This window comes from Xiphias gladius, chromosome 9 (assembly GCF_016859285.1).
Source record: "Xiphias gladius isolate SHS-SW01 ecotype Sanya breed wild chromosome 9, ASM1685928v1, whole genome shotgun sequence".
In the NCBI taxonomy this organism is placed as follows: domain Eukaryota; kingdom Metazoa; phylum Chordata; class Actinopteri; order Istiophoriformes; family Xiphiidae; genus Xiphias; species Xiphias gladius.
The window spans coordinates 8,167,046-8,179,106 of record NC_053408.1 but is presented as its reverse complement, the minus strand read 5'-3'; the positions used below and the strand labels follow the sequence as shown (position 1 = coordinate 8,179,106).

Genomic DNA, 12,061 nt, shown 5'->3' with positions numbered 1-12,061 from the left:
AAAATGATGAGTAGCTCTGAATAAATCGTTAAACATTAATCAACGTACAACTTTTGAATGAATAAATCATCTTTCGCTTCTGTTTTATTAAACCACCACCTACGGCATGTTTTATTACGGCGGCCTCTTCACAACATTTCTCATTCGAGTTATAGAATTGATCATCAATTCTTAATCCAATCAGCCTCTGCTCACAGGTTGGTTAATTCTCACCAGGCTTGATATGACCTCTAATAAATCACGATCCAACACCACATTCCCTCCGTTGATTTGATTGTTACCTTGTCCACGTAATTGGCGATCTCAGCCAGCCGCTGCTTGACCTTATCCATGTCCTTGCCTTGCTTCTGAAACTGAACAACGCACCCATACAGAACAGGATAAAGAGAGAAAGGGGTGATCCATGCTCTTGAAAGTTGATTATCATCAAAGACACCATCTGGGACATAGTAACATTGTGTCAGCTCTAGAAAGTTCTTCACAGGGTGTCTTGGAGCTGTGCTACAATCACTATCACGTTAATTCCACTGGCGCTTCTGCTGTAGCTGTTATCATCAAAGAGATCCTCAGTGGAGCTTAGGCTAAAGAGATAACCTCAGCCACCAGGTCTTATATCTAGCATTTATTCAGTCTCTGTGGCTCTAAAGCTTGTGACATTGACCTATATGCCTCATGTCACTGAGCACCACTTTCTTCTCCTAGGCCTCTTTAGGATCTTAAGTCTGAGTTTTGAGACAATTCAGAGCGCACATAATGGAAACGTCTCATTTGTGAGTCAAGTGGTCAAATGATATATACAGAGGGATGTAGCTGTACTGTATCTGTGTCTCAAGGGGATGTAGGGGCAGTTAAATATGTGACCTCTGAGCCCCTTTCCTGTGGGATATGGCAGCAGAGGGTGACAAGGTTAAGACTGTGTGACCTTTGCTTACCTCCCTGTTGTCAGCCACGATGATTAGTTCCACATACTTGGTTGTAGTCTGCGCATGGCGTTTGTGCTGCGAAAGGGAGTGGACAGGGAATAGGTGGGTGTGAGGGAGAAAGAAACAAAGAAAAAAGGGGGGTTAAGTGACATGGAGGCATGAAAGAGCGGAAAATGGGAGAGGGAACAGAGGGGGGAATTGACAAAGTGATAAAGCAAGAATTGATGAGAGAGGAGGAGGAGAAGAGAGTGTAGAGAGAAGAGGAAGGACATTAGAAAGAAAGAGCAGCCTAAATGTAGCAGATGGCCACTCCATATGGCTTTTTACCTGTACTACACTCTAAACAAAAGGCGGCAGAAGTCAGAATCAGCACAAAGTAATCAGCTACTCTTTGAGTCTGACGCAATAAGAGCCACTAAGGTGACACAAACGTCTGATAACACTCTACAGGAACCAGCTTATTAACTTATAAATCACTGTTTAGATAAAGGTGTCAGCATCGTTGGGCACACAGTATATAAAATTCTTGCACCCTCTGCTTTTCTCTGCAAAATTTACACAAATGAGCGTATCACCAAATAGAAGCAATCTGGTTCAAACTGAAGATTAGAAGTTTTCAAAAAATTTTCAAAAAAAGTTCTCATTTGTTGTACATTAACCTCCCTTGGTGTGCAGGGTCAAAGCCTATCACAGTCCAACCTCTTTTGAACGAGTGGGAAGAATTAGGTACAATGAATTATGACAAACCAAACAAAATGTTTATTGAATGGGGAACTTTGAGCAGATCTCAAATAAAAGGTCCATGTCTTTGGGTCTATGTGGCACATAGATTTTGACACAGAAGTGGAGTTTCACATGTCAAATTAAAAAACAGTAAATATAAATAATACAAACAACAAGAGTCTACAGCCATGCTACCAGCAACATCGTGCTTTGAGCTATATGCTAATGATGCTAAGCAGATGTGTTTTCCATGTTAACCATCATAGTTCAACATGTTAGCATGCTCAACGTTGTCAATTAGCACCAAACACAAATACAACTGATGCTGATGGGAATGTCATTACTTTTGCAAATATTTGGTCATAAACCAGCATACTGGACAAATTAAGATTTTGACCTGATAACAGCACTAGAGGAAAAGTCAGGATATCACTAAAGTCATTAAGATTCAGCCTCTGGGGACTATAAACGTCTGAACAAAATTTCATGGCAACATCCATTTAGTAGTTGTTGAGATAAATCAGTCCAGACCAAAGTGGACATGCCCGACAGACATTGCCATCCCTACAGCTATGCCGCTAGCAAGGGTAAAAATATAATGGCTGCAAAAGTGAATAAACAACAGCTAAATTATTTTAAAAATTCACAAATCAGAAAAAAACTTAAAAGATACTGTATATAGGAAAATAAGTAAGATAGAGAGTATGGAGATGATACTGATTAAGGGCATTTCCATGCAAAGACAAATACAGCCCCTTGCCATAGAGCAGCTGCTGCTCTCATGCTGTATGTGGGAAGCAACTCACTCACTTCGCCACGCATTGAGCTAGAGCCTGTTTCACCTGCACACACTTACACACACACACATGCACACAAGATCGCTCTTTCCACTCACAGACTCGTAGATCCTATAGTATCCTGCTGGCTAAGTGTTCTGCCTTCGCACCATGGCCCTCTTTCAATCTGAGCCTCTTTATCCTTGCTGGCCTGGCAGCCTGGATCCTCTCTGCTCTTATCTGCCTCCTCCATAGATAAGCCAGGATGGGCAAGTGTGCTCTAAATGCACCCCTATGATGATTACCAAGTCTCTAGGAGGCCACTGGAGAGGAAACCCACGCATGAACACTACGTGCAGTAAACTCAGAGAATCCCTGTATCTTGAATAGAATCCAAAGAGTTAGAGATATAGGTTATAGATATATAATGCTTAATTTACAACATTTTTTTTTACTGTCTCTATAAAACTGAAAATACCACTGGAAAATATTGGTTTTCGCATCCAATTCATTACATGGATATAAAAGAAATCTACTATTTACATCTTGAAATATTTTAACCTCCTAAACATTTAAGGCTTCAACTTCACATAAATGGAAAACAAGAACAAAATATTTTTCCTCTTCTTCCTGTAGATAATGTTTTACACACGACTGCTGCTTCAATATCAGAGGTGAAGAAAGAGGCCAGTGTTCTTATACAATTTATATGGTGAAGAGGAGAAAAAAAGGCCTGCTTACTAGCCTCAGAGCTTTCAACAACGTCTTCATTAAGCAAATGGCTCTGGCTCAGGTGTGGATGAAGATGAAAACTGAACAACATTTGTGATTAGATTCACTTCACCACACACCATACACAACACAATGGACCTCTGTGCTCAAATGCTATTTTGTTTAGACTCACATCCATCTGTTCTGAGTTCTTTCAATCCATATGCATTATAGGCCTCTGCAGAAACTATCCCTCCACATATTATGTTCCGCCCCAATATTCCTGTTTCAACCATGGAAGAAAAGTCGCTCTCAAAATGCCATTGCATGTTTTCAGATTTTAAATCCTGGACGGCCACATTTTCATCTAGTGACAAAAGAAATTTGCAAGAACTTATGTTTCTGATGTGCAGCTCCTGTCAGCTAGCCATCACATCTCTGTACCCTCCTCCACCCCATCTGACTCTCATCATCCAGTGACACTCTGCCAACACGTCACTTTATCCTTACGCTCTCAAGCAGGGCATATCGCAGCTTATCAAAGGAGCAGCACACCTCGGTGCCCCTGTGAAACAAGCTGAGGGGAGCTTGCATTCATGCCACCAAGTCCTGATTATATTGTCATTTTTTGGTGTACCTTCTCTTTAATTCTCTTTCAGGACCTCAAGCCCCTGTGGTTACAAGTAACTATTTTTTGAAATTTTCCTTCCCTATCTTATCTGTTTTCACTTTTTAAGTCACCTATGGGATTACCATGTTTAACCACCTCCGTTATAAACCACATCTGTCTTCACTTAGTAGAGATATTTTCCCTTCTAACTCTGACATATCTTGCAGTGTTAGTAGGGGAAGGGACATAGTATTTTAAAAATACTGAAAAAACTCATATGCAGGAGAATTAAACCATACTTTTCACACTGTTATTAATCACCAAGTTGAGCCTCTCTTTTCTTCTTTTGTTAAATTATTCCCCCTCTGTTTCTGCCAGGCAGGAACTTCTGCATTTTGCTGTTGTCAGGATTTGTTTGTGTCTGCTGAATCTTTGCAGCTCCCTTAACACCAAAGACATTAGTTGCCACTGAAGCCAGCACTATAATCATCAACAGGAATCAAACAGGACAATAAAAAAATAAATAAATTAAAAAAAATCCCTCTTACTGCATTAATAAATAAAAACTAATAATGTGAAAAGATGTTTTGGCCAGCACAGCCCTATGTTTGGCCTGCTCCCCAAAAACACCCTCAATCTCAGTATACGCTTAATGAAATGATTAAACAATGTTAAATATAAAAATCAGTTTTAAGAAAATGGAAAGTCCCTCACACTCATGCTGCATCCCAATTTTATGTGTGTGCTTATCCTCCTTCAGAGTCCTGGAACATCTGTTTCATCTTTTACACCACCAATCTCTCTCTCTTTGTATTGACCTGATAAATTACCTATGTTCGTCCACTCCTGCCATCCCTCACCAGTAAGATAGAGATCAGTAGAGTCTGTGTTTTCCACTTATTAGCACACATCATCTTTAAAGCCCAATTCCTATGAGATTACAGACTCCCTGAGGCCATGGCCCTTATGAATTATCCCGATGAACAGTGTGGTAGTGAGGTTCTGTGCAGGGTGTTGGATGGGGTGGGGTTTCTCAAAAGCAATCTGTTTAACTCTGGATGAACAGGTCCAGCTGGAGGCACGATCAAGCCTGCAGTCTGATCTCGTGTTCAGAGCAAATGTTGCCACTTAGCAGCCAATGTACTTTCCACGTGCGTTCATCAACCTCCGCTCTCCATACACTCCAGATCACTAATGGAGACCATCAGATCAGATGGAAGGAATGACTGAATAATTCAACAAGTAGTAGCTTCTAAAAGATATAGTAGGTCACTTACCAATATCTACATTGCAAATGATCTTTTTAAAGTGGGATCAGGTGAGAAATCTTTCAGATTCTGTGCTGTTGGAATCCAAATACAAATTACAACAAGAAATATTGACCTAAGTACCACAGTTTCTAACTGTGACAACTAAGTGGTAAGAATAAATGTGGAAAGTGGTAATTTTTCACTTCAGCTGTTTGATACATGATTTTACTGTCTTCACATCCTTTTCAGAGCACAGTGTGATTAAAGCAGCAGCTCAAACATTTACGTGGAAAACTAATAAAAGCCGAAGCAAAGTGCTAAATTAGTTTAAAATGCAGGAAATGTTGGGAAGTTTAAGGTGCTCTTGAGTCTAAAAAAAAACTGGTCATTAAAAAGAAGCATTCTTGAGGCACTCTTAATTTGAGAAAATAGAAAAAGCATGTTAAATGCCTTAATTTAGCCAGGCATATTAATGCTTAAAAATGCCGTCATCTCTGGGTCTTAAGGACAGAAATAATAAAAACAACTTGATTACGGCTGGTTCACTATATAGACAGGCTATAACAGTAAATACACATAATTTAATCACATAATGAAATGATTACAGATAGACCCACTTAACACCATTGATCCTTCCATCACTACATCCATCAATTATCTATAACCACTTATTATGAGCACTGTTGATAGCCTGTAGATTTAAACTTGCTGTGAGATTACAGTGCTATTCGCTGCAGCACCATGCTGTCCCATACTTTATCAGAATATCAAAATGTTATCAAAACTAAGAGTCTACAGCCATGGAAGCGGCTCCGTGGAGCTGTACTGCGGCCCCTCAGTGCTTTGAGCTAAATGCTAATGTCAGCATGCTAACATGCTTATAATGACAATACTAACATGGTGAAGTTTAGCAGGTGTAATGTTTACCATGTTCACCATCTTAGTTTAGCGTGTTAGCATGTTACCATTTTTCTAATTAGCATTAAACCTGCACTAAACACAAAGTACACCTAATGCTGATGGGAATGTCATTAGTTTTGCAAATATTAGGTATAAACCAAATTATTGGGCTAATTGAAATTTTGACCAGATAATGGCGCTAGATGAAAAAGGATGTTCCCTAAAGGAACACGAATACATTATTTGTACCAAATTTAATTGAAATCCCACTGACAATTATTGAGATATTTCCCTTAAAATGTAATGATGGTGCTAGGAAAAAAGGTAACAACAATGCTTATAAAAAGGGTTTACTAATAACACTCACGGTCTATAGATACAGTGCTCATTGATATACTTCCAGTGGACTGCTTATAGTGAACAGAGTCTGATCAACTTGACCTTGTGAGGTCAAAAGTGCTCAGGGTTTTTAATCATTAATTTGCTCAATTACATATGGTAACAGATTTTAGAATCCTTTCAGTGCCAGAAGAACCTTGCTTCTGCGTGGCAACGTTGGTGATCTGTTAATAAAACAAAAAGACAGCGGGGGCACTGGTGGCGTAGGGATTAAAGCGCCGACCATGAGCCAAAACTCTAGTGGTTCGAGTCCAGCCGAGGACCTTTGTTGCATGTCACTCCCCATCTGTCATTTTCCCCATTTCCCGTCATCACTCCACTGTCACTTGGAAATGAAGGCACAAAAACTGATGTCAGAAATCTTGAAGCTAGATTCTTGCAAATGACAACGTAGGTACAGATGCAGTTTACTTTGCTTGCATGCACTTCAATAATCCTTACCCTTGTGCTGAAAGCCCTGAATGGACTGCTGTCTGCATGTTCCGTGGGATAAGATATGTTGAAATCATGGCCGCAGGTGCCAGGAGCAAAATTGAGGTGTTCAGCTGTGTAGATCCAGTGAGTCCCATCAGAGTGATCAGCAGATGGTTCCATGACATAGGATTTGCCTTCAAGAGATATGAAACCCCTGCAGAGAGAGGAAGACGTGCATGGAAAGATCTCTCTGAGTTAAGACGTGGTGCTACATCATACTTATTTATTTATTTTTCCAGAATTCAAATACTGGAATTGCACTGAAACATATAAAGCAAACCATAAAAGTAAATTTAAAAAAAAAAGAAAGGAATATTAATCTTGATATAAAGGTAATCCTGATTTATGTGTGACATACCAATATAACAAGAAAAGATGATCCATCATTAGTGATGAGTGGACTCTTCCGTCAGTATCACGCAGTGTAATAATAGCAGCTACTGCTTGAATTAGCACTTCTGCACATTCTGCTTGAAGAGTTGTAATATCTTTGTTTTTCCGTTGTCGTGTCCATCGATTCCTTTTTCTTAACTTTTCTCATGATTTAACAGTGGCCTCAGTGATTTAAAGTGACATCCTCATTCACCGAGTCTGAATAAACTCTGAGATTCTCACAACCTTGCACAATATTCACAACCACATGCACTCATACTAAACTCCCCCAAAAGCGTAAGCACTGCCAACCCAAACCAAAAACAATTTGTTTCGTTGCGCAGGCCAAGCAATGTGTAGAGCTTTGTCAAAAAAAAAATTCTGTGCAACTGTCGCTGTGCAGATAGGTTGCAGAAAAACTGAAATAAATAAATAAATATTAGGTCCAAGGTCAACAGCAAGGGCTTCACAATCAGGCAAATCACTCTGTACAGGGTGTGTAGACATTCGGCTGGTTTGTGAGAACATTCCTGATAGTGTCCAGTGATATTACTGCAATCATTCCTCCTGTTTGACATCTGCAAACACAATGTTTGCAACACTGAAACTCCTCACTTGTCTAAAGCCTTACAGTATGTCAAATTTAGTGCTTTTCAAAAGTATATACAGGCTGTCGTCTCAGCTTTTTAGTACAGGGAAAAAGAAACATTATTTACTGAGTCCTGTTGCCATGTTATTCCTCAAAGCTGGCCACCTGGGACTAAATACTTAAGGCTAATTCCAGTTTATCACAACTTGGTTCTTAGTTTTGATTTTGTCATAATTTTCATTGGTTGTGATAACACTGTGCTCACCAAAAAACTCACAAAAGAGGTTTAGATTTAGAATATCCAGGCAACTTTATTTGGACGTTACACCAAAACTGAACACCTGAAAGTGTGTTAAAGTCCCTCGCTGCGCAGGAAAAACTCCGCATACACAACTATGGCAAGAAAAGTAGGACAAAATTGAAAAACTTAGTCTGTAAACTGTTATGGATGTTAATATAACAGTCTATTTAGAAAATTTACTGTTCACCCTCATTTTCGCTTTCTCTTCTCACCTGTTTGATGGTCTGACTGCTCATGGCTCTTGCCATCTGAGACAATGACGATGACTTCGACTTGACTGCAGTGAAGCTTGACTCATTTGAAACTTAAAAGCAAAAACATTGCAGACATGTCCACAATCTATGAATATTTAGTTATTAGGCCTGTGCCTCAAAAGAACTCATCTATGTAAAAGCTGTCATTTCAATGGTCAACATTCAGAGACCGCAAAGACTCTGACATAAGACTTGTGATTTGACTTGGAATTGTCTTGAATAATCTGCAATTTTACTTGAACTCTGATCCGAACACATCCCACAGGACTTGAAAAAACCTCTGGTATTATTTGCATTTTTGCTCCCTACTCACCACAGCAGGGAAAGTTAGTTAGGTTTTCTGGCTGCTTCTGTAGTTTATCACTGAGGTATTAGACTAGAGTTATCGGCACAACAAAAACGATGAGAATGAGCATTTGACACACTTACTTAATCCCAACACAGGTACTGAGGCTGACATCTGAGTTAACATGACCCTCCACCTCACCATGGTAGTAGCAGTTTGCCTAAGGAAACACAAACAAAAACACTTCAAGATTTGAAATTCAAGACAGGAAGAATGGAACTAATGTGAAAAAAAACATTTTTTGGTTTAACCACAGTTCAACAACACCAGTCCAAGCTGATAACTGTGAAATATGAGCAAAATAACTCTGGGGGTAAAGCCTTTTGCAGCGTTAGCAGGAGCCATTCCCACTCATCACCTCAGGCTAATGATGGCTGGAATCTGTGTGAATTTCACATTTCCCAGCACAATCTTTGCTTGCTGCTGCGTTCCCAGGTACCCACTTTCATGGACCACCTGTAAAGCTGCAGCAGCGAGTAAAGAAAGTGAATTAAACCCATGTTTATTGAACCAGGGCTTGCAGCGAGAGGGCGGGGAGGAAGCATCTGGTTTAGAGTGAAAACAGCCTTTCTGCTACAGTTAGACAACTTCGGTCAGGTGAGGTCTGACCAGCAGCCCCTCTGCCACCCGGTTCTGGAAAACAAGGAAATGTGAGTTTTCCACCCCTCTTTGACATCCTCTAAATTTAGAGTGCAGGTCAATGTCAATGTCCAGCCTCCTTCAATGTTGTTAACCTCCAGATGCTGCTGTTTTTGCATGTTCAAGGTTTGAATGTGCTTCTGGTATTAAAAGGAATCCTTGCTTAATTTTGCATCACAGTACTTTTTTACTTCTCTTTGATAATCTGATTAATGTTTTCTCACTTCTGCCATGAGCTAGTTATAGCAGCATTGGTAAATTGTGTCTTTCAGTCTTACCACCCAAATAAGGTTGAGGTTCAACAGCATTTTCTCGCATCAGAATTCTTATACAATCCTTCATTGAATCAATTTTGGTTTAGCTTTAAACAGGCTTATGTAACGAGTTATAAATAACTTAATATTTAAAGCTGCTTTAATCAATATTTTTGTATCAAAAGTGGATTGAATGACTAAGTGTAATCTGAGAGGCATCACTCTTACTACCGAAACCAGAGAAAATCATTTATTTACTCTGCGGTTCCTCTCAGCTCTATGGAGCTTTTTAGCATCTTTCAGCTCATTGTTTTGGTTTTACGGCCTGTACCTTTACTGTTATGACTCACTCTCATTGCTCTCATCAGTATCGATTCAGGGCCTAACAGGGAGCAGTTTTCATTATAAAAGCTTTGACAAACCCACTGTGCATTACCTGCCCCGCATCAATGTCTGATGGAAAAAGTTAGCAAATGACACATATACCTACAATATACTGTATATTGGCTTCTCCTTTTAGCTATGTTTTGGTCTTTACCAGTGAATATTGGACTTATATGCATTTGATTGTCAGGCAGATAACTCAAAGGGAATGCTAATGTTGATCCATGTCTGCTGGATGTGTAATGAGCCAGTTGATTGCTTTATACTTTATTCGGAGATAATATGTCATTGTAGTGTTTACATGTTCTGCTGTTCCCAAAGGTTAAAAAAAAAAAAAAAAAAAAAAAAAAAATCAATTCATTCCGCTTCGAGAATTTAAAAAGTACAAAAGTCAATATTCAAAGAACTAAAATGTGAGTTTTATTGGACATAATTCACCTTGCAATTTAGCTGAATAAAACACCAGAGTGTTTTGTTGTTTGCCAATGCAAGAGTAGATAAAAGATTTCACAAGACATTTGTATATATAGTTAAGTATTTTACTAACTCTGGACTAGATCCACAATGGCAACCACATCTCAAGAAAAATAATGTTTAAATACTACTAATTTGTAAGCAATTGGAACTGAAGAAAATGTTACCAGTGCACATAACCCATGCTACACTTCTGTTCCTTCCAAAACATGCACTTACCGGGCACTTTATTAGGAACACCAGACTATTACTGGGTATGGTCTCCCTTTGCTCTCAAACATCCTCAATTCTTCGTGCCATGGATTCCACAATATGTTGGATACATTCCCATGAGATTCTGGTTCATGTTGACATGATTGCATCACATCATGTCTGCATATTTGTCAGTTGCACATTCATGCTATTAATCTGCCATTTTACCACATCCCAAAGGAGTTCTACTGGATTCAGATGTGGTGACGGGGGAGGCCACTGAAGTAAACTGACCTCATTGTGATGTTTATGAAACGATTTTGAAACGACTTTTTGCTTTGTCGTATGCTGCATTATCCTGCTGGAAGTATCAATTAGAAGACGGATAAATTGTGTCCATACAGGGATGCACATGGTCAGCAACAATACTCTGAATGTGGCATTCCAATTATGATATATTGGTATTAGGAAACATTCTCTGCACTATTACACCACCACCAGCATGGACTGTTGACACAGGGCAGGTTGGGTTCATGAATTCATGCTGTTGACTCCAAATTCTGACCTTACCACCTGCGCGCCTCAGCAGAAATCAAGGTTCAGACCAGGCTACGTTTTTCAAGTCTTCAACTGTCCAGTTTTGGTGAGCCTGTGCCCACTGCAGCCTCAGATTTCTGTTCTTGGCTGACAGGAGTAGAACCCGACGTGGTCTTCTGCTGTTGTAGCTCATCTACCTCAAAGTTTCAGACTTTGAGTCTTATCTCAAAGTTATCTGAGTTACTGTGGCCTTTCTGTCAGCTACAACCATTCTGGCCCTTCCCCTCTGACCTCTCTCATCCACAAGGTGTTTCTGTCTTTTTTTTTTTTTTTTTGCACCGTTCTGTGTAAACGCTAGAGACTGTTGTGTGTGAAAATCGCAGGAGATCTGAAGTTTAACAAATACTTAAACCAACCTGTCTGGCACCAACAATCATGCAACTGTCAAAGTCACTGAGCTCAAATTTGATCTCATTCTGATGTTTGATGTGAATATTAACTGAAGCTCCTGGACTGTATCTGCATGATTTTATGCATTGCACCGCTCCCACACGAATGGCTGATTGGATAATTGAATGAATAAGCATGTGTACAGGTGTTCCTAATAAAGGGTTCAGTGAGTGGATTTGGCAAAATAGTCACATAGTATATAAACATTATTTTTGGGGGACAGGGTTGAAAATGGATTTGGCTATCAGCACCCAAGCCTACCACCCAAAAAATAACAATTTCTTATTCGGAGGACATTCAAGAAGTGGACCCAAAACCTTGAAAGCCTTCACCTATTTGGCCATTTTCCATATCTCCACCTAGAGATGTACTAAAAGAGAAAAATCCATCATAGCAAGGTAAAGAGGTGCAAAGACAGGACAACCCATTACATGAAATATGAAATTTTAGTGTAGTGGGGAGGAAGGGGGGTGGTTTTATTACTCTGAGTTAATGCTACCACC

The 12,061-nt window shown here is 39.6% G+C and overlaps 1 protein-coding gene across 3 annotated transcripts in view; it reads right to left on the bottom strand.

The window, feature by feature from the left end:
• LOC120794095 (disintegrin and metalloproteinase domain-containing protein 12) overlaps nt 1-12,061 on the bottom strand; it is a 74,659-nt gene that overhangs the window by 24,998 nt on the left and 37,600 nt on the right. For all 3 annotated transcript variants that reach the window (XM_040134757.1, XM_040134758.1, XM_040134759.1), the window contains exons 5-8: nt 8,712-8,788; nt 6,734-6,920; nt 933-998; nt 282-353 (exon numbers count right to left, since the gene is read on the bottom strand). In XM_040134757.1, the coding sequence (XP_039990691.1) occupies nt 282-353; nt 933-998; nt 6,734-6,920; nt 8,712-8,788 (402 nt within the window). The remainder of the gene's footprint in view (nt 1-281; nt 354-932; nt 999-6,733; nt 6,921-8,711; nt 8,789-12,061) is intronic.